The sequence below is a fragment of the Mesoplodon bidens genome, assembly GCF_964165515.1.
Source record: "Mesoplodon bidens genome assembly, chromosome: 18".
Lineage (NCBI taxonomy): Eukaryota > Metazoa > Chordata > Mammalia > Artiodactyla > Ziphiidae > Mesoplodon > Mesoplodon bidens.
The window spans coordinates 1,734,536-1,757,451 of NC_138175.1; the positions used below are offsets into that span (position 1 = coordinate 1,734,536).

General features: G+C 56.3%; 1 protein-coding gene across 1 annotated transcript in view; it reads right to left on the reverse strand.

Moving 5' to 3' along the window:
* Positions 1–22,916, reverse strand: part of ZC3H18 (zinc finger CCCH-type containing 18) — a 49,682-nt gene continuing 26,766 nt past the window's right edge. Inside the window, exons 7-18 of the mRNA XM_081215916.1 lie at positions 22,415–22,532; positions 20,812–21,074; positions 8,967–9,158; positions 8,104–8,229; positions 6,230–6,331; positions 5,090–5,233; positions 4,684–4,743; positions 3,671–3,831; positions 3,342–3,541; positions 2,833–2,929; positions 1,655–1,751; positions 1–834 (exon numbers count right to left, since the gene is read on the reverse strand). Of these exons, the coding sequence (XP_081072042.1) occupies positions 621–834; positions 1,655–1,751; positions 2,833–2,929; positions 3,342–3,541; positions 3,671–3,831; positions 4,684–4,743; positions 5,090–5,233; positions 6,230–6,331; positions 8,104–8,229; positions 8,967–9,158; positions 20,812–21,074; positions 22,415–22,532 (1,774 nt within the window). The 3' untranslated portion in view covers positions 1–620. The remainder of the gene's footprint in view (positions 835–1,654; positions 1,752–2,832; positions 2,930–3,341; positions 3,542–3,670; positions 3,832–4,683; positions 4,744–5,089; positions 5,234–6,229; positions 6,332–8,103; positions 8,230–8,966; positions 9,159–20,811; positions 21,075–22,414; positions 22,533–22,916) is intronic.

Consider the following 22,916-nt stretch of genomic DNA (forward strand, 5'->3'; position numbering starts at 1 on the left):
TGTTTATCAAAATATTTTATTTTAGGAGACCCCTCAAAAAAAGACCCTCCACATCTGACAGATGCCCAACAATACCCTCGGCCTTTTTTTTTTGGTCTTTTCTGTATTTTTTTTTTTCTTTTTAAATCAACTAAAACAATTTGATGCTTAAAATAAAAGACAGGAGTATTTCCCAATCAGACTTTAGTCAAGAATATATATATACTTTTTGATCCTGGGGACGGCAGGGGCGGGGAGGACGCTCGGCAGACTTGGTGTTCCTGGCGACAGTAGGAGGGCGGGTGCCGAGGGCGCGACCGACCGGGTGGTGAGGGCGCCTGACTGACGAGCAGAGGGAGGACTCATCATTTACATAAAATCGAGCCGGTCCTCACCGCGCTGCCGCCCGCCCAGCCGGCTCGCCGGACTTCTGCTCTGGGAAGGGGCTGCTTCAGTCTGGGATTCAGCGTCATCTTCGTTATGTGTGTGGCTTCTTTTCCAGCTGAGAAACTTTTTTTTTTTTTTTAATTTTTAAAAAGAATCACAGCCAAAATAAGACATTAACTGCAAAATCCAAAATGGCTGCGCTTACCCTATTTATAAAAACAAGTGAGTCTCTGCCTCGCAGAGCAGAGCCCGGGCTACACCTTCCCGGGGATCTTGGCCCGCTTGCGGGCAATGGCGTCCTCCACGGCCTTCAGCTGCTTCAGCAGCTCCTCCCGCCGGGACAGCGTGCTGGCCTTCCCTGACTTGGTGCCCGCGGACGCGCCGGCGGCAGCACTGGTGTCCGAGGCTTTGCCAGGCACACTGGTGACCTTGCTGGAGCTCTTGGACTGGGGGGACAACGGGCGCTTCCTGTGGGGGTGGGGAGGCAGTCAGAGGGGCGGAGAGCCTCTCTCTATGAGCCTCGTGCCGGGGGCCTAGACCCCAGGAGCTGTACCTGCCAGGTGGAAGGCACCCCTCCCCACTGGACGAGGCCCCCCACGATGGGTAAGCGTGCGGGGCCCAGCCCAGCCTCCTGCCCCCAGCCCGGGTTCTGGCCACAGTCGAGGTGGCCTCCCCACGCCGCTCCCACGCCCCCCGATCATGGAGCAGAGACTGCGCGGGCGAAGGGGCACAGCGTCAGGGCTTGCCTGGAGCCACGCTATCCCGCCCTCCTACTCTGGTCCTCGTACGTGCCCCGCTCTGTGCTGACGTGAAACCCCACGCTGCTGACCCCGGCTTCAAGCCGTGCTGTGGGCCGAGGGCCGGGGGCTGTGCCCACCCTCCCCGCAGCCCCTCCCACCTGGCCCTCGACCCAAAGCCAGGGGTGCAGGTGTGCAGAGACTCAGCCCACTTCCTGGGCAAAGCGGATCCATGCCCCTACTTCCTGTGCCTGACGTGGGAGGGAGGAGAAGGGGTGCCACCATCTGGGTCCTGGTCCCCTGGCCAGGAGCTGCGCGCTCTGGGCCGTTCCTCATTCTAGGACCCACTGGTGGGGCAGAGTTAAGACACGGGCCGGACCGCCCTCTTGCCTCTGGATCTGAGCCAAGCGCCACACCCCTGCTGCCTCTGAGCCTGCCCCTGGCTAGTCCTGCTGGCCTCCACCTGGGGAGGGAAGCTGCGCCAGCCCTCTATGTGGGAAAGGAGCCAGCGTGCTGTGCCCAGGGCACGGGGGCCGGGGGGAGACACTCACCTGTCTGTCGGGGCCGCGGGTGCCTTGGAATTCTGGCCCCTCTGCCGCTCTGGCTTCGGGGAGCTGAGTCTCCCACCTGACTTTCGGTCCCGAGAACCTGGGTGACAGAGGACAGGTAAGACAAGGGTCCCAGTTCCACACGGGGCCAGCTGCGCAGGGGCTGGTGTGCTCAGACAGGGATGGGGTGGCCCCTCTGACCACTGGTGACCCCATGCCACAAAGCGGTGGCCGCTCAGTTCGGCTTCCTCATTTTCACAGAAAGACGTGAGGAGCAGGGCCAGTGAGAAAAAGGGAAAGGGGAGGATGGATGACACCGGAAAATGAAGCCCCAGAGAAACACGGAAGCCGAGGTCTAATTTCGGTTCTGGTTTCCTGAGCCGGCATCAAAACAGGCCACCGAGCTCTGAGCGTCCAACTCCAAGCAGACAAAACCCTCCTTCCGTGCCTTGAAGAAACTCACGGTGAGGGTCTTCAAATGGGGAACAAAAAGGCACGGCGGCTTAAAAACTATAAGCAAAACCAAGAACGGGAAGGAGTGCTTGCTGTCGTGCGAGTGTGGGGGCCCCGAGCGAGGGCAGACGGAGGGGGTCCCGCCCCGCAGAGGCATGCAGGCAGCCCCGGGGGGTGTGCTTCAGGGGCGGGCGGTGTCCACCTCCTGCTCCTGGTGGGGTTCGCGGGACCTCTCCATTTTAAGGGGGAAAGACGGCTTGGAAACACTCAGGCTTTTGCTTTACTAGTTAGAGCCAGTCAGGAAGAGGCTCTGCCTGGGCCAGTGGTTCTCTAGGTGCGGTCGAGCACCGCCGGGGCAGCAGCCAGGTGCGTCCTGCGACACTGAGATGCTGCCCGCCCTCCGCACGCTCGCGCTCACGGCCTCACAAGCCCGGGTGGGGTTTTCCAGAGGCCGAGTGATTTGTGTGACCAGAAGAGATGGGATCCCAGCCGTAAGAGGGTTGTAAAAAACCAAAGACCAATGCCACTCCTACTAACGTCTGTTTTGGAAGATAGTTATTTTCTATAAAAAATCTTACCTGTGTTATTTAAAGATAAGTATTTTATATAGTTTTAACTTCTAAAACCGTAAAGGTCGATAGACACGACCCACCCAATCAGAAGTCCCTGAGGCCCTCAAGACTTTTTAAGCGTGAATGGGGTGCCGGCTCCAGACACGGGAGGCTCACCTCGGTCCGGGGAGAGGTTGGCCCGCTTGGCTGGAGGTGGGCTCTGCCTGTCCTTGTCTGAGGGCTCGTAGCGCTTCCTGCCCCCTTTATCAGCAGCCTGGAACAACAGGGTGTGTGTGAGGAGGACCACGGCCTGAACGAACACAGGCCCTGGAGCAGGCGGCCACCTGCTCTCCGCCGCTGCAGGCACTCCTCTGGGGCTCCTGCGCCACGTGGCCCCAAGGGGGGCAGGGCCCACAGTCTCGAGGCCTCCACGCCAGGGGAGGGACTCAGGCCTTCCGGTCTCTCAGGGCATCGTGGATGTCACTCAGAGGCCAAGTCTGCTTTGCTCCCTGCCCCAGGTCCCAGGGCTGCCGTGTGGGAACCGGCCCGTCTCCCATCTACCCTATGCCCACAGGCACTGCCCACAGGGCTGGCCACAGGGGCAGGACGAGCCGGGTGACGTAGAGAGCTGCCCGCCAGCCCGGCCCTGGGCCCTGGAGCCCCAGCAGCACTGCACACGGCCTCACCTTGTTCAGCAGAGTCAACTTGATCTCCTTGTGGGCGATGAACGCGGCCGGTGGGGGCTGGCCGGGTGGCGCCTGCTGGGGGGTCGTGGGCTGCTGGGAGGACCTGCCGCCCGCGGGGGTTCTCGAGGGTTTGGGCGGCTGCGTGGACGGATCCCGCTTCCGCTTATCTGCTTTCACACCGTCTTCTTTCTTAGACTTTCCTGCCCGTGAGAAACGCCCATCAGAGCCTCTGTTCCGCTGAGGCGGCCGCCCGCGTGCCGTCTGGGGGAGGCGTCATCACTGGCAGCGTGGGGCCGCTGCACGCCCCCTCCCCTGCACACAGGCTCTACCTTTCTCCTTCTTGGTCTGGGCTGGGGTGGGGGACCGCGAGCTAGCCGAGGACACGGGGCTTGCCAGGTCCGCATACATGTCGTCCGAGTCCACGCTGTGCGCTGAGCTGCTGCTCGACGTGGCGCTGGACACGGAGGAGACGCTGCTCACGCTCAGGGACCTGCACGCACAAGCACGTCTGCACCGCGGCCCCAGCCTGAGACCCGATACCTGTTCCCAGGGAAGGGGAACCCACCTAGCCCGAGATCTGGGGGGCTCTGGGCACTCTATAGGTGCCACCCAGGGAGGGGATGCCCACGTGGCTGTGGCCAGGCCCTCGTGCTCCCAGGTGACTGTGCTATTAGCTGGGCAGGGACATATGGCTGAGTGTGACCAAGAGCTGGACACCCACCCTGGCAACGGTGCACAACAGAGGGTGGACATGGGCCGCAGCGTGAGCAGACGCTGTGCCAGACAACCCAACGGGCCCACTCAGGAGGCGCTGAACATGGCCGATATCCTAGGCCCTGGTCCCCTCACAGCCCAGGCTCCACAGGGACTCCCGCCCTCTGAGAAAACCGGCAGCACTGCGTCCTAAGGTGTGTGGATGCTGCAACGGGGAAGGGAAGAGCCCAGCCTTTTTGAAAGGTTAGGTCTTTAACACACCCCAGACCCACTCAGACAGCTTTGGGCAAATGTATACACCACCTGCTGCCCGCAAATGAAAGAGAAAACCGGATTCGAGGAATCTAAGGACTGATCCGATACTGTCTGCCTTCTAAACTAAACAGCAGCATTCTCTTCTGCCTGCTCTTTCCTCAGACCTTTTCGATCGGCCGCCCCCAGCTGCCTCAGCCCGTTACCACCTCCTCGCCGGAGCGGCTCGGGAACAGCTCCTCGGACCCACGGTGTTGCTACCCGAGAGAGGAGGGTGCTCACACCTGAGGTGGCCTCTCCCGGGGTTCCCTGGACCCTGACTGGGGGACAGAGGCAGGTGCTGATGGGACTGGGGCCAGAGAGACGTGATAATGACCTGGATCTGGAACTAGAGCCGCTGTAGCTGCTGCCGCTGCCGCTGCCGCTGACAGTCCGCCTACAACACAACCAAGAGTCCGGCTGCTCACGTTTCTGTGGCCTTGACGTGCGGGTGCTCCTCCAAGCCGGGGCTCGCTGGCCTGAGACCAACGCGCCCCCAGTGATTCGCCACCGACCGGGCAGCGGGCGGGGCTCTGATTCCCTCAAAGTGAACCAACCACAGCCCTGGCCAGCTCCCCTGACACTGTGCCTCCAGCGGGGGGGAACTTGGCACCGAGTGAGCACCTGGGTCCCTCACAACCATCGAGCTCCTGGTGACACCGAGGCTCGGTGACGTGCTGCGGTCCCCGGCCCCCGCTGCCTGGGAGCACCCCTCTGCCAGCCCTGGAGGCCGGTGCGCTCACCTCCTGGGCGGGCTCCTGGCCTGCCGCTCCCTCCTCCTGGCTTCCCGAAGGTCTCCGGGCTTGGTGGGCTCGGGGGCAGGAGCGGTGGTTTTGGGGGCCTGCGGTGGGGCTGGAGGTGGGGCTGGCTTCTTCAGCAGCTTCTCTCTGTGACGTGGGACAGAGGGAGGGTCAGACCTGGCTGGGCAGGTGGAGGCGGCCCTGCCGGCCGACCTTGGGGCGCGTGCCGTGCACGCACACACTCGCCTGTGAGGAGCTGTCTCCCGCAGACCCCACCCCACAGTGAGCATCCCTCGGCCTCCCCCTCCAAGAAAGGAGAGGGAGGAAGACGGGGCCGTCTGAAGAGCTCCGGAGCAGTGCCCAGAGCGGGGCTGTGCTCCCTCAGTAATTGGGGACCCCACTGCAGTCAGGAAAACGGCCCCCAAGCTGTTCTTCACTGTTGCGTGGGGAAGATACCCTGCCAGTTTGTTCAGCGCCCTGAACACGCACGGCGCAGATGGGCCACAGAGCAGACCCTGCCAGCAACGCTGACACCAGCAGGAAGCAGAGTCTGGGTTAAAGGAAGCTGCTCAGCACAGCAGCAGGGCTGAGTCCAAGCCTGTGCCGACCAGGAGGCAGACCCGCACTTACCCCCGCCCGACGCCGTCCGCGTGAAGCCCGGGGGCCCGAAGCGCCTGCACCGTGACCGGGGTCCCCACCCAACAGTACAGTTTAGGTGGATGCGGTGCCTGGGGCCTACGTTATATGCCAACACACCGCTCTCTTTCTAACAGTGAGCCGCCCAGGACTCCCTAAGCCTGAGGCCCGGGAGCCGACCCCGTTCAGGAGGAAAACCTGCCATGGGGGCTGGGGCCAGACGCACGTGGGGACGGCCAACGTCAGGATGGGCCTCGCCCTCGGCAGAGCTGCAGGAGCGGAGCCCACTCTCACCCGGTGGACCATGCACCCCAACCCTGCACGCCAGGTATTGTAAGGTTTGTGTGCTAAGTCCTAGATGCTTCTAACCCCTCCCATCGTCACATCTGTTGAGAAGGATCAACGCATGGATGTGGCCCGTGGCCCCGAGGCCCACACACAGGAAGCGCGAGGCCAGGCCTGTGCCCCGCGCCCCTGCCCACTTCCCGGGGCCGTCGCAGCACTCACCCTGCTTTTGCGGGAGGCGGAGCTGGCTCCCCCTTGGTTCTGACAGGTCTGTGCGGTGAGGGCGTCGGGGATGGGGACGGGGACGAGGAGAAGGACCGGGACCTAGGGAGTGAACAGAGGTGAGAGGAGGTGCTCCACCCAGCCCGCACCCCCGCAGGGGCTACCGATCGGCCTCGGACGGGTCTTGGTCGTCTCCTGAAATGCATGTCAGAGGGGAAAAGAGGTGCCAAGGGGCAGGCAGCGCCCCATCAGCCGTCACCTGGGAGCCAGCGGGGAGGCCCTGGAACAGTCAGTGGGGCTCGCAAACACAACCCAAGGGGAAGGTTAAGTAGCGAAGTAAGCATCCCCGACTTTGTGAGAACAGCTCACAGACAGGGCCTTCTTCCGTCTGTCCCCGTGTCATCCAGTGCTCACAGAGGGGAGACTGCAGGTAAGCCCCCCACACCCTGGGATTTCCAGAACCCCCAAATTTATCAGCTGGTTCCAGGCTTCTTCCCCACAGCTCACCAGCCTTATTTTTCACGTGAAACCACAGAAGGCTTCTCCTGCCATTGATGATCGATACCTTTGCTGTCTTCCTCTCAGCCTCCTACAAGCAGCCTTCCCCGACTGTCCCATGACAGCAGCCTTCCCCTGGACACCCAGGCACTGCCTACACTTCTGGCAGGAAGGCCGTGAGGCCACAGTGCCCACAGCAGGCCCTCTGGATACCCTTAGCAAAAGGCTGGCTTTCCTTTCTCACAGCTGTCACTCAGCACAAGATGACATTCAGGAAAAGCAGGTCCAGCTGTCATCTAAGTCCACAAACACAGGAACGTGGCCTTCAGATACAACAGCTTCAATGATCTCCTTGTGCTGCTCCCACCCACTCTACGCTGTCCTAGGGTGAGACAGCCTGCCAGGAAGGGGCACCACTGGGGGCCACAGACCCCGCAGGAGGACCCATCAGTTTACCCCAAGAACACTTTGTGACGGGCTCCCCAGGGAAGCGGTGGGCACGTGTGTCTGTGTGGGTGTGTGTGTGGTTTGAGTGTGAGCGCATAGGGGTGGGTCCACGCCCCGCTGCGGCCCTCTGGGAGAGCTGCGCCTGTCTGCGACTGCGGGGACAGAGCCACACAGGCGGCCCCCTTCACTCGCAGCCTCCCTCTGGTCCCAGACCTGTCCTGGGTGGGGCCCCACCTGCGCGTCTCAGGCTGGCAGGAGGCAGAGAGGGCGGGGGAGTGACTCTGGGTCTGTGTGCAGGTGGCACTGGGGGCAGAGGCGCACACAGCAGCCTGCACTGGTTGAAAAGGCTGAAGAGGCAAAAACGGTGTGAGCCGTTTCCTATTCCTCATGAGAACCAGTGACTCCTCCCACCCAGACGATGACCAGAAATTCTCTAACATTCCAAGCAGTTTGCCTATTTGCAGTTTGCCTATTTTCAGTGGGGAAATACTCCCGATCTTTCTGGAATAGGGCAGTAGCACCTTCTGTGAAGATGGAAACATTCTGTATCTGAGCACCCCAAACGGGTTGCACCCACTCCAAAATTCTAGTGTGCTGGAACGTGACCCGACCCACCACGTGTGGCCAGTGCAGGTCCCCAGGAGGTCACCCGAGCTGGCGCTGACCCTGTGGCTGCCTCGTTCATGGTATGAGCACGGCCCCCAATCAGACCAACATCGGTGTGGCTTGTGAGCCCTGACGTGCACCCCTGTGTTGGTTCCTTGGCCCCTCGCTGTGTATTCTTCAGAATTCACCAGGCACCTAACTTAGCGAGACTCCTCCTCAACCAGTGAGGACCTGGAAGGCGCCCGTCAACACAGAAAGCCGCCGTCACGCAGGAACCCGGAGGAGCTGGCGTTCTCCACACCTGCTGGGCCTCAGGGACGTACCTGGACCGGCTGCCTGAGAACGAGCTGTGTCTGGAAGAGCGGCTGGAGTAGGAGCTGTAGGACGAGGACCGGGACCGGGACCGGGAGGAGCCGGAGCCAGAGTAGGAGGATGACCGCGATGACGACCTGGAGCCCAGGAGAGAAGAGAAGGCGGAGTCTCCTTCTGCCCGCCCGCCCGCCCCCGGCTCACACACACACGCCCGCTCTCTGGCTGCCTTGCGGACACGCTGCACTCCAGTCCCCCTTCTCGTGGGAATGGTGCTTAGAAACCAAGACCTGGGTGCTGGGTGTGCTCACTGTCGCTGGTGACACAGCTCCAGGCCCTCGGGGGACAGAGCCAGAATACGTGTGTCCGTGTGTGTAGGTGAGTGTGTCTGACCCGGGCAGACACACGTGTGTGCATCTATGTGTCCACCAGTGCAGGCAGTGGAAACCCTGAGTCCATAGACACGTCCAGTCCCCGTCCACCTCCGCAGGCCCCTCCTGGCCCTCTTCAGGGAGAGCCCCCGCTCTCACCGCCCACAGCATCCTCACTTGTTTGTGCAGACCTAGTACACACACAGATTTCACAGCTGCCGACCCAAACTCACAGGTGACAGGTGGACCGACTAGACACTGGGGCCAGGCTGCTCTTCTGGTCTTCCGCCAAGCAGTGTCTCTCCCCACACTGACCCCTGCCCAGGTCTGTGCTCCACTCTGGGTGGCCTGCACCCCGGCTGACCTTGTTCCGGGGGGTATGTGAAGCCTCACCAGGTGTGAAGTGTCAGTTCTGTTACCCAGCAATGCTCTGGAACCCAGCCACGCCACAGCCCCACTGAGCACACAGATGCCGCTCAGTCCCGCTGACCTCCCTGCCTCCTTACCTGGAGGAATTAGAGGCAGAGGCCGATGAGGCTGATGTTTTTCGACGCCGTCGTGCCCGGCTAGGGGAGACCGATACCCCAAGTTTCTTCTTGGGAGACTTGGACCGGCGCCAGGGGTCCTTCCACTCGTCAGCTCTCTTAACCTGGGGCCCGGCAGAGGCCGTCTCCTTCTTTGGTGGCTCAGCTTGACGGCTGAAATCACAGAGGGGTTAGCAGGTCTAGGGCCACCTCCCAGCAGACAGCAATGCCGTTTGGTGAAAGAAACTGAGTCAGAGGAGAGACTGTGACCTGACGGCTCACTCCAGGAACGCCGGACACGCAGGGCAGCAGGCGCTCTGTCTACGGGAGACCTCACCTGGAGCCAGACACGTGGGGCTCTCTCCACGCGCGGTGCCTTCCAGGGCAGCAGGGCAGCTGGCCATCCGGCGCCATCCTCCCCCAGAACCCCCGCCTTCCCCGCTGCATGGGCTCCGGGAGCACAGGGAGGAAGGGGCCTGGCACGTTCTCTCTAGAGCTGGCGCACAGTGGCCACACACCAGCACTTAGGAAGCTCAAGGGGTTGAGGAACTCCTTGTCTGCAAATGAGCTAAACCCAAGCCTTGAACATTTCCTTTGTTCTCTTAGGTTTAATTCACTGAAAGAACATCATCTCCCAGCGAGAGGGACGAGAGCAGGACAAGTCAACGCCGTGACGAAGCATCAAGACCGAGGGCCAGCGGGTCAGCGAGAGCAGGGCCTGCTGGGCCCCGTGAGCAAGCCACCGCCACGGCAGGCTCCCCACGTGGTCACCACCAACTGCGAATGCAACAAGGCCAAACCGTGCAGGAGAGTGGGGGCAGGGGGCCGGCAGCAGCTCGGCAGCGCAGCACCACGCCAGGGCGCCCCGCACCCCACACCAAAGCACCCCTGCTTTACAGTGGCCAGAGCACAGGGTCCCACAACTGGCAGCAGTTCAGTATGAAGGTATCTGCTGGCCTTGTGATATTTATTAATTAAAAAATCACACAGAAAGTAAAAACAGAGAAATAAAAATCCCCGTATCTCACTCTCTGGGGTCAGCCACCATTTAGCAGCTCTGAATTTCCTCTCTGCCTTTATTTCATTCCCCACGATGAACCCTGGAGGCACAGCTGAGACCGCCTGGGGACTGCTCCACCCGGAGATGGCCTCTCTGACGGTGCAGGAGTTCACTGTCAGGTGTTACATAATTTAGACATTTCTCTACGGTTAGCTGTCTCTGTGTTTAAAAAACACAAAGAACAATAAAATCACCCTTTATATAAATCTTTATGGACACCATGCTTTTCCAAGGGCAAATTCCTAAGATGGGGAATCAGTGGCCCAAAGGAGGTGAGCGTTTAACAGGTTCTTGGTAAACCGTCACGTGTTCCCTGCAGTTAAAGCAGCTTGCACTCAGCACGGCGGGGGTGCCTGTTTTCCCTCCCTCTCATCAATTCTGGGCCCCCGTGTAACCGGCGGGGGGCGCCACAGCACAGCCCACGCAGAAGTAAACCTGAGTCCTGGCAGCTCCACGCACAGAAATGGGCTCCCATCTGTGCAGCAGCACCTGGCGGCGGGGAGGCCACCTGAGCTCTGGCTGTGCCTTGTTCTTGGCCAGTTTTCTGGGAACGCTTTTGCGTCCTGTATTTCTCCCAGGCCATTGGCTTGCACTTGCACTGGTGGTGCTAACCCTTGTTTCAAGTGTTACAGCTTCTTCCAGGCTCACAGAGCCTTCTCCATTCTAAGCCACACTCGCTTCTAGATGCTCTAGACCTGCTATTTTAACCCCCTCCCCCTCTCTGGTGCACGTTCCTGCCCACTAACCCGCAGGCCAGTGGACCCACTTCCATTCCAGAATGGCTTGTGGGCGATACCGTCTCTGGGGCATATAAATTCTTACTCCGAGGGGCTGTGCTCTCCCATTAACCTGTCTTCCCCTATTCTAGAATCTTGTCTGCACACAGAACCACAGTGTTGTCACAATTCCAGATACTCTGAATTTTCAGAGGGTTCTGGGCGTGTCCTGTCCGTTGCCCTAGAGAACAATGGTAGCCCTGCCCCCAACCTGCTGGGCTTCGGGTTAGAGCACTGTCAGACTTAAGAACTGTGTCTTGCCTTTGATTCCCACCTTCCATGGGTGCCAGCAAAACATCACAGTTTTATTCAAAAATGGTCCTGCCTTTTGAGACTAGATTTTTGGAATTACATACATTTTCTATCACCAGCGTCTACTTACATTACATCATAACGTACAACAACCAACACCTGTTGATATTTTCAGGACTTTTCAATCAATCCACCAACGAGCAAGTTCCATGCCTACTATCTGCTAAGAGTCCCACACCAGGAACACCACCCAACATTTAAAATCGCCCCAAGGGCACACTAAACTGAGGCATAAAATCCCTGTAATCTCAGCCGCAAATGCTGAGGGCCACTGCCCCATCAGCTCCTCAGTGAGTCCTCCTGGAAGTGTCCAGGAAGGGAGTGAAACCCGCCTGATGACCCTGGCCTGGCCCGGGCCATCCCAAGCTGCTTTCACCTTTACACTTCCTGTGTTGTTCTCATTCTAAAAATGCGACAGGAAATGGAACACCTTGGTCACTAGGTTTTTCATAAGTCATCAGAATGTCCCAGCTCTGTCAACCCGTGGCTCTTCTAACTCAGGGAAACACAGACGGATCCCAAGGGCGTGATTCACGATGCAGCCGTGTCAGTACGGGGTGTCAACAGAGTTCATTCACAATCCCGTTTTGGGAAACTGTTCCTGTACAACTGCGGAACGGCGGGGAAGGGGCAGAGCGGGTCTGCTCCCAACTCAGGCTTCGGGGCAGCCGTGACGGAGGATGGGGCCTAGGTCGGTACCCCTGACATGCAGCCTGTCCCTCTGCTTTCTGACAACACCCCAGAGGAGAGCCGAAAGAGACCTGGAAAGCCTGGCAGCCAGACAAGCAACTATACTGGACTGCAGTAAGAGCAGGCGTGCCAGGCTCTCCCCACGGGCCAGCCACCGAAGGCTGGCACACGGGCCGCTCCACGACGGGAAGCTGGGGATGCACGGGAGGAAACCCGAGGGAGTGGGGACAGCTGGGAGGGGGACGACTGCCAGCCATGCTGGCATCGAACGGATCTGGAATTTGCACAAACCCTTCTGAACAGAGAGGGGGAAACACCCTCTAGACAGCATGGCCACACAACAATCTTATCTTCCAGGCACCTGATCCTTTGTTCAAGGCCACAAGAGAGGGACTCTGAGGAGAAAGGGCCCCCGAGGCCCCTTGCGATGCCAGGGCGGAGGTGAGAGGCACGGCAGGCCACAGCGAGGGTGTGTGCAGACTCCAGCCTGAGCAGCAAGCCCAGTTTTGGGTCAAAGATAAGAAAAGATAAAAAGGAGGAAGGGGGCTTCCCTGGTGGCGCAGTGGTTGAGAGTCCGCCTGCCGATGCAGGGGACACGGGTTCGTGCCCTGGTCTGGGAAGATCCCACATGCTGTGGAGCGGCTGGGCCCGTGAGCCATGGCCGCTGAGCCTGTGCTCCCGGAGCCTGTGCTCCGCAACGGGAGAGGCCACAACAGTGAGAGGCCTGCGTACAGCAAAAAAAAAAAAAAAAAAAAAAAAAAAAAGTAGAAAAAGGAGGAAGGTTCTCTTCTAAGATGGAAGGGTTAAAGAGCGGGAGAGACACAGGGAGAGGGAACGGGCAGCAGCCAGGTGGCTTTTTCCCGACTGGACTCGCTCACGCCTCCCAAGGGCCTTCTCTCAGCCCTTCCCCTCGAAACTGCTGGCCTCCCAAGCATTGGACGAGGTCACCCCGGGGCCCGGTGGACGTGGAGTCGGCTCCCAGGGCCCCAGCCAGGATGGCCATCAGCCTGCACGACCTGCCCGGCTATGAGCAGCCCTCCTCCAGCCTCCGCCAGGCTGGCAGCACCCAGGGTCCCGCACGCAGATGAGCAGGGGTGGAACAGGTCCCACCCCCTCACTCCTACTCACTTTCCCCAGGGGGCCTGGGAAGGTGAGGGCAGTGCCCAGTGAGTGGCACCTGGGACCACAGACCTGTTGCTTTAATCCTCAGATTCTGAAAACATATTTCAACTCCAACGCGAGGTTGGACTTCAATTTCTGGGTGGGGTCGTGAAAACTTTGTTTCCAAGGTGAGGCCCTGTCATTCCCAAGCCCACTCCCAAAGTGCCTTCTGTTCTGTGCTGACCCCAGGCCCCACGCCGTTCCCACTGTGAAGTGCAGCCACGGCCTGACTGCTTTTCATATTCACCTGCATTACCCAGTTCCCAGCAACCCGCACGTGTGTAGTTAGGTCAGAACACGTGAGAGACCACGAGGCTTTCCATCTTCTCAGTCGGGCAGCCTCTGTAACTCAGTGCGTTAGGCAAGAAGTTGAAACACAGGTACACCTTTCCTCGAAAACACCCCGGGCACAGTGACTTTCTCAGAGCAAGTCAGCAGGTAAGCCATGACCAGGATAGATTGGAATGAGATGAGAAAGATAAAGAAAGGTTTCCAGAGCTCTCAGGGAGCGTCTTTCTTGCTAACAGAAAGGTCAGTGCTGGGGATCTAACTCCTTAAGCGCGAGGACCGAGACAGAGTGGAGTGGGAGGTGCCCGTGGCCCAGGGACAGCGCGGCAGGTGTGCAGTGCGAGCGTCTGACACCCTCAAGGTTAGCAAAGGTAGGCGACACCACCATGGGGGTCTACACAGATCACAACTTGTGGTGTTCAAGTTCATGAAACCCATGAATTCCACATATAAGACGGATGGTGCTGAAGGTGGAGCCACGGTGGCAGGAGCTGAGGCCGGAGGAGGCGCAGCACTCAGGGACACAGGGAGGGAAAAAGCACCCAGAGCAGAGGGAAACCGAACATGCACTTTTTGGCAAAGACAACAGAGTCCCACGGACCAGTCACAGCAGACCTCAGCGACCATAACCCTTGTCTCCAGGGCAGCAAAAGGCCAGGCAGCCTCAGCCCAGGGGCCAGCGTGAGCCGAACAGAGACGCACGGGCAGGGGTCCAGCCGCTGCTTGGTCAACCGCACACGCACAGTAACCTCCCCGCCCCCAGGGCCTGCGAGAACAGTGGCTCCTCGCCTGACCCCAGACCCCCAGGTGGGCACGCTCGGGCAGGGCACCTCCCTGCTTTTGAAGTGAAAGACTGACAGGCTCCAGAGAGTGTGAGGAAGCGGGGACGGCGCCCCCTCACGAGGACTACTGGTCTCCTAGGAAATGAGAAGCGGGCCATCGCAACCAAGAGGCACCAAACCTCACACTACACCCAAACATTCAGTAAACAGCTTTAAAGCTAACAGGCAGTCTGGGCAATCCCCGCAGGAGGGTCCTGGTTACTGTTTCTGTCTGGAATGAAACTCCTCTGCCTGTGCCGAGAACATCCTAATTACCACCGGCGCCCCACCCGGCAGAGCACAGCCCCTGGCCTGGCTGTAAAGATCAGGAGGGCACTGCACAGAAGGGACTTCCCCATCACAGACATGAGCTCCACAGAGCTGGCTGAAAGGCTCTGCTCTGGTCTAGAAATAGCCCAGCTACAGAGTGGGCAAAATGTCTCCAGAGGCCTAATTACAAAGGCAAACCTGGACAAAAAGAGTGGTGCCATCTCCAAACACAGCGACACGGCGTCCGGCCCGGGGGTCTGGAGAAGAGCCAAAAGGAAGTAGGCAGCTCACCAACCACCTGTCTCAGGGCGACAGCTCGGGCAGGTGAGGCGCAGGGGTCAGAGGTAGTGTAAGAAGGGAGCCCCGGGTCCTGCCGGCGCCGGGCAGAGGCAGTGCCCACCCCGCTGTGCACCCGCCTCCCTCCCCCTCCTGGCCGCAAGGTGGGTTTCGGGAGCTCGTGCTGTTGCAGATGAAATGGAAGACCCAGCACCACGCTCACTCTGTCATCATCTCCCCCCACGTACACCCGCAGGAACCACAAGTGAGATCCCGGCACAGACTATGCCCCACTGTCCAGAGCCCCTCACACAGAGGCTGGAGACAAGAGCTTCCCAAGTGGTGTTTCTGGATGAAGCTTTGTCAGTCTCTTGTCTCAGGTGAGAAAAGTTCTTTCTATTCAGCTGTTGATGAAAAATTCCCGGGGCTTCCCTGATGGTGCAGTGGCTGAGAATCCACCTGCCAATGCAGGGGACCGGGTTCGATCCCTGGTCCGGGAAGATCCCACGTGCTGCAGAGCAACTAAGCCCGTACGCCACAACTACTGAGCCTGTGCTCTAGAGCCTGCGAGCCACAACTACTGAGCCCACGTGCCACAACTACCGAAGCCCACGCTCCTAGAGCCCATGCTCCACAACGAGAGAAGACACTGCAATGAGAAGCCCGCGCACCGCAGCGAAGAGTAGCCCCTGCTCGCCGCAACTAGAGAAAGCCCGTGCGCAGCAACGAAGACCCCATGCAGCCAAAAATAAATAAATAAATCTATTATGAAAAAGAAAAATTCCCAACCTGTCGAAGGCTAAATAAACAAGCTCTTCTATAAAAGGGAAGTCATATAAAGGAATCACGGCCGGGAATTTGGCCACCTCCTAAAGAAGTGCTCACTCCAGCTCTGGCTGATCAAGGGAAAGGAATCAGGAGGCCATGTTGGGAATTCTGCTCTGGTGAAACCCCACCCTCCAGACTGGTTGCAGGGCCGGCGGGGCCCCAGCCAGGGTGATCAAAGATGGAATTCAAGACTCCAGAGACCAGTGAGCCAGCCTAACCCGAGTGATGGAGCGCCCCCCGCACCCACCGCGAGGGTAGTAGGTGCTGGGGGTGGAGACCCATGGGAGCAGAACTGAGCCCCACAGAAGGAAGCAAAGCAGGTCAGAGGCCGGCAGCAGAGCAGATCGGCCCACGAGAAAAGCTGCATCTGATTTCAGGAAGACCTCACGACGTTTCCTGACCCCTAACCCTAACCCTAACCCTAACCCTAACCCTAACCCTAACCCAGCCACTTGCTCACTGAGCCCTTCCTCATGGGGACCCTGTGGCTGTGTAAACGCCAGATCTGGGGGCTGTTCTCACCGTGTTCCGCTGCTGGGGGCCGGGCCGAGCCATGCTGCTGCCTTTAAACAAAAGCCCTCCTTTTGGATCTCCTTGTACTTCCCTGTGGGGAGGCCAGGCGGCCCTGGAATGTGAACACAGGCGTCTGCCCCATGAGCTCCAGATGGTCGGCCCCTGGCTTGCGACGGCTTGACTACAATTGTTTGACTTTCGGTGGTGCAACAGTGTCATGCCTCCGGTAGGAGCTGCGTCCTTTGAATTCTGCATTTGGATCTCTTCCCGGGCAACCAGCCACAGAGTCTCCATCCGCCACGTGACCACAAGAGCAGACACCCATTACACCAAACAGCCCTTCTGGACCTAGACAGCCATTCCGCTTCACCTTCAGTACAGTGCTCAATAAATTACATGAGCTGTTCCACACTTGACAACGTCTGGCAGGTTAGGTGCATTTTCAATGTACAACGGGTCCATCGAGACGTGACCCCTCGTAAGTTGGGTGGACCTGTGGTCACACACAGACACAGCTGGCCTGCCCTTCCCCAGGGTCCCCAACGCTACACCCGTGTAGAGACGCCCCTGAGCTGGAAATACAGACATCTACCCGGGAAGAGTCAGCTGGCTCCTTGGAAACAAGCAGGACATCCTAGTAGGGCTGGGGAAGGCGGCCTGTAGCCGGAGGAAATATGCTCAGAAACCGTGAAACCACAAGAGTGGACTTGCTACCGTGATTCAGGAGTCCACAGAGTTACACGCAGTGACGCCCGAGCTATCACCTGCCCTTCTTCCTTGGGTCCCTGCTTCCAAGACCAGGCATCTGGGTACGCGTGAAAACAGAGCCACCTTTTGAACCTGGAAAGCAGAACGCTCTCTTGTGTCACATTAACCCAAAACTCACGACGGCATCTGTCAAGTGCTCATGAGCGCCCCCTCTGTGCCGGGCCTGGAGACTGCAGTGCCCTCTGGGGGTTCCATTCTACGAGGGCCACAGATGACAACAGATAAATAAGCGAGTAATATGAGGTCAGGGGGTGATACGAGCTGTGAGGACAATAAAGCAGGGTGAGAAGACAGGAATGAGTGGGGCAACCCCTCTGAGCAGGGGGTGAAGCCCTGGAGTCGGGGGCAATGGCAGAGCAAAGACCGGGGCGGAGGTGGAACAGCTGGCGGGTGCGAACTGAAGGGCAAAGGGCTTCTACCAAAGAGGGGCTTCAAAGGGACCAACAACAGAAAGATCAAAATGAAGCTCTTCAAACACTCAAGTGGATATATAAATTTCAGATAACTTAAAGAGCGATTACTGTAACGTAAAAAGATTCATCAAAGTAGCCTTTTAAAGAAAGAACTCTCTCTGGGTTTCCCTGGTGGTGCAGTGGTTAAGAATCCGCCTGTCAATGCCAGGGACATGGGTTCGAGCCCTGGTCTGGGAAGATCCCACATGCCACGGAGCAACTAAGCCCGTGCGCCACAACTACTGAGCCTGCGCTCTAGGGCCCGCGAGCCACAACTACTGAAGCCTACATGCCACAACTACTGAAGCCCGCGTGCCTAGATCCTGTGCTCTGCAACAAGAGAAGCCGCCGCAATGAGAAGCCCGCGCACGGCAACAAAGAGTAGCTCCCGCACACCGCAACTAGAGAAAGCTCGTGTGCAGCAACGAAGACCCAACGCAGCCAAAGCTAAATTAATTAATGAAAAGAAACAAAGAACTCTCTCAATGCCTCTAAACTATGATCCACTCTGAGTGTTCTGTAAAACCTCACTCTGCCCAGTGTTAGGAAAAAATACAGGAAATTCAAGGAGGTCAGCTCATTGTAATCTAGAGGATGGAAACAGTCAGATCTGACACTGACCACAAACGAAAATGAAAGATTACAGTCCTGACATTTACTTTCAGAAACAGAACTGCACACAGGACGGAAGTTTGTCCAAACGAAAGGACAAGAATGAGGGATGAGAGCCTTGTTTCACCCACCAAAAAACTGTTAGAACTAATAAACGTATTCAGTACAACTGCAGGATACAAAATCAACATACAAAAATCAGTTGTGTTTTTATACACTAAACAACAAACTATCTGAAAGAGAAATAATCCTATTGATAATCGAAAATAATAAAATACCTAGGAATAAATCTAATGAATGTGGTGAAAGATCTGTACACTGAAAATTGTAACACTGATGAAAGAAACTGAAGAAGACACAAAATACTGAAAGATGTTCCACACTCATGGATTGGAAGAATTAATACTGTTAAAATGTTTGTAACACCCAAACCAATCTACAGATTCAATGCAAACGTTACCAAAATTCCAATGGCATTTTTCATAGAAATAGAAAAAACAATCCTAAAATTTAGGATTTAGTTATTCTAGTTATTACTTTAAAATGTATATCTCAGAAATAACTAAATTTCCTTGTCAATTGCATTATGATGAACTTTCATCAAATCTTTAACCGTGGTCATTTTTAAGTCTTTTGTCATTTACAGACAGTTCTGGGTGTACTCTGATGCTTTTGCAAATATGTTCCTATAAAAGGGTTTCATCTTCGAGGAATTCATGGAAAAGACTCTGACAAGTACAGGTTTCTGGTGACTGACTATACTGCTGAACTGAATGAATAAGCATTTTCAGAACTCTAATGGAAAACTGATGAACTCATAAAAGTGCTAACAAAAGATCAAGATGAAAAAAAATCAATTACATGGGACTGAGTGAACTGATGATGATGATTATAATTTTTGTGACTTTCTGTTTGAATAATAATAAAAAAAATCCCACAAGGACTCAGAGGCAAAACATATACAAATCAATTTTCACTGCAAAGTAAAGGAGCTGTTACAGTGGAGGATTACTGGACTGAATGTCAATATTATGACATAGTGTGAGTGTGTTTCATGTTTGGTAATTGCAATCATTGTTGCTTTTGTTGTGGTCATCCGTTTACAATGCTTGGTGTCAGTCCATTAAAAAAAAAAAAATTTGTATGGAACCACAAAAGACCCCAAATAGCCAAAGCAATCCTGAGAAAGAAGAACAAAGCTGGAGGCACCGCGCACTTCCTGATTTTAAGCTGTACTATAAAGCCATAGTAATCAAACCAGTATGGTATTGGCATAAAAAGATACATAGACCAATGACTGGAATACAGAGCCCAGAAACAAACCCCTGCATACCCGGTCAATTAATATTTGACAAAGAAAAGGCAATTATGTGAGGCTGGTGATAACAAGCCGTATTGTGGGAATTGTCCTGCAATGTGTAAGTATATCAAATCACCACATCACACACCTGTAACTCACACAATGTTATATGTCAGCTGTATCTCAATAAAGCTGGAAAAAATAAGAGGCCTTCCTTTAAAAAAGAAAAAAAAGAAGAAGAAAAGGGACATCATCAAGAAAGTGAAATGACAACCTACAGAATGGGAGAATATAGCTGTAAAGTAGATATCTGATAAAGGACTTGTCCCTAGAAAATATAAAGAACTCTTACAACTCAAATTAAAAACCAGGCAAAGTATCTAAATAGACATTTCTCCAAAGAAGATACACAAACAGGCAACAAGCACATGAAAAGATACTCCACGTTGTTAGTCATTAGGGAAATGCAAATCAAACCACAATGAGATACTGTTCCACAACCTCCAGGATGGCTAGGACCTAAAAAATGGGTAATAGTAAGTGTTGACAAGGGTGAGGAAGAAATCCAAACCCTCACATATATCTGGTGGGAATGTGAAATAGTGCAGCTGCTGTGGAAATTTAACAGCTCCTCAAAAGGTTAGGCATATTTAGCACGTGACCCAGGAATTCTACTCCTAGATATATAGATATCTAAGAGGAATGAAAACTATGTCCACACAAAGACCTGTACATAAATGTCCACATTCCCCGTCGCCAAAACGTCGGGACAGTCCAAGTGTCCATCGACGGACGAATGGATAGACAAAATGTGGTCCACCCACATAACGGGACTGTATTCGACTATGACGAGGAACAAGGTACTGATAAACGCCCCAAAGCGGCCGACCCTGGAAAACATCATGCTAAGTGAAAGGAGCCAATCACAAAACGCCACACATTGTATGTCCCCATTTATATGCAACAACCCACAGAGACAGAAGTGGATGAGCGGCTGCCAGGGGCTGGAAAATGAGGAATGACAGCTAATTTCCTTCTCGGGGACAAAAGTGTCCTAAGGGGCTTCCCTGGTGGTGCAGTGGTTGAGAGTCCGCCTGCCGATGCAGGGGACACAGGTTCGTGCCCCGGTCCAGGAAGATCCCACATGCCGCGGAGCGGCTGGGCCCGTGAGCCATGGCCGCTGAGCCTGTGCGTCCGGAGCCTGTGCTCCGCAACGGGAGAGGCCACGGCAGTGAGAGGCCTGCGTACCGCAAAAAAAAAAAAAAAAAGGGTCCTAAGACTGTGGTGACGGCACCACGACTCTGTGACTCTGGTATAACCCACTGAAACTAGACACTTTGAATGGGTGCACGGCATGATATGTGACTTCCATCTCAACAAAGTTGTAAGACACACAGGACGTACACACTTCAGCCAGTGCTCTGATCTTCTGGTGAGGACCACGTGTCCTGGTCTGGTACTCAAATACGTGTTTGCGCTTTTGTTGCCAAAAGGCTGCCCGAAGCCCCAGAGCCGGGCCCCCTTCTCAGGCCCTGGGCCCAGGGCCTCCTGCCGGCGGAGCCAGTGGGGAGGACCAGCCCTCCACCCGGGCCTCCAGCTCCGGCATCCCAGCTCCTGGAGCGCCACACAGTGGCCGCCCCCCGCCCCGCAGCCCCCGCCCCTGCCTCCAGGCCCGGGGACAGCAAAGGGGCGCGCCTCACCTTGGTGGCTGCGGGGAGCGGGCCTTGGGCTTCTCCTTCTCCTTCTCGCGCTCCTTGTCGCGCTCGCGGTGCTGTCTGTCCTTCTCGTCCCGCTTGGCGCGCTCGCGCTCCCACTCCTCCTTCCGCCGCTGCCGCTCCTTGTCCCGCTCGCGCTCCCGCTCCCGCTCGCGCTCCCGCTGCCGCCGCTCCCGCTCCCGATCCCGCTCCCGTTCGCGCTCCCGCTCCCGCTGTCTGTTCTCTCGCTCTCGTTCCCGCTCCCTTTCCTTCGTGGAAAAGCCAAACACACGCACATGCCGCGATTAGCCACTCGGAAGGGGAGGCGCGGGGAGGACACACGAGAGCAGGAGGAGGAGGCAGAACCGCCGGGGTGGGGGTCTTGTTTCAGCGCTAGAAACGGACTTGAGGCCACATGGCGGGGGGTGCCCTGCAGAGCCTGCCCTTCCAACATCAGCACCCAGGCCGCTGTGAGCTGGGCAGACCTCTCTGGCCTTAGCTCTTGTCGAGGGATGGAGATGACTGAGCTCTGCACAGGCAGCCTGGCCCTGGGGCACAGGGGTACATGGTGGCAGGGACCCCAGCAGGTCCTGCTCCCTTCGAGGCTGCCCCCGCTGTCAAGAGGCACCTGGAACCGCAGGCCGGCCCCAGCGAGGAGTCTGCTTTGCCTGCCGGGGAGAGGGCACAGCGTGGTCAACCAGGGGTCCCTTCTCACCACAAGCTCGCCATCTGACGGGTTCCTGGACAGTCAGCTCCCTTTGCTCCAAAAAACTCACGAATGTGACTTAAGTCGTGGCACAAAAACTGCTAACCTGCTTTTTTTTTTTTTTAAATAAATTTATTTATTTTTGGCTGCACTGGGTCTTTGTGGCTGTGCGCGGGCTTTCTCTAGTTGCGGCGAATGGGGGCTACTCTTCATTGTGGTGCGCGGGCTTCTCACTGCGGTAGCTTCTCTTGTTGCGGAGCGCAGGCTCTAGAGCGCAGGCTCAGTAGTTGTGGCGCACGGGCTTAGCTGCTCCGCGGCATGTGGGACCTTCCCGGACCAGGGCTCAAACCCGTGTCCCCTGCATTGGCAGGCGGATTCTTAACCACCGTGCCACCAGGGAAGCCCTGCTAACCTGCTTTTAACGTCTCTTCCAAGTGGCAGCTTCACGCCAAAAGCATAGAGTCAGGGACTCAGAGACTGAAGCGTATATATTCACAAATCTACTACATCTCAGAGAAGCACCAACAGCAATGGCTGGAAGTGGCCCAGGCAGCCAGCGCATGAGGCCGCACGACCCGTAAAGGGTGGTCTTAAGGAGCCTGAAAGGGTGATGTGCTCAAGAGGGTGGGACACACCCTTTGCCGCTGGCATCAGTCACCCAACCAGCAGCTCCAGTGAGAAACAGAGCAAGAGCACAGACTAACCCAAGGAAGGATCTGTTCAAATCACCACAAAGTTAGTCCATGGACCCGAATTAGTTCTCCACGAACAGCCAACCAGGGCTTGAAATAAGTACACCACGCCCACACAATTAAGCTCATATAAAGTCCTATAAATAAAAAAGGGATGATTTTAATGGGTCTATCAGTGAAGTTCTGACCTACACACCTAAGCCCCACATACCCGGTAGTTATGGTACGGCTCCGCTTCTGTGTACTGCACCCGGAAATTCTCGTACTGCCCGCCACGCCAGAACCGCTCTATCTCATAGTCGTAATAAGGGTCTGCGTAAGGCTCAAGTCTGGAAAAAGAGCAAGTAAAAGTCAAGGTTATTGCTTAGGAATATTAATGCAAAAACATCACATAAAATATTTGCAAAGATTCAGACACCACATTGAAAAATATAACACACCACTATTGCAAGGCTGAGTCAATATTAGAAAATGAATATACTAAAGAAAATCACAAACCTATAGAGAAAAGTCACAGGATTACACCTACAGATGTAGGTGTTTGTGACAAAAATCCAATACCCCTTTCTCAATGAAAATAGGAAGTGATCCTTTCTTAACGTGATAACATGTTTTTATAGACTTTAGAACTAAAGCCAGCACCTTACTTATCGGGAGGCATTCCCGTTAAGATCCGGACGGGCTGAGGAAGCCCAGTGCCTCTCAGGCAGCCC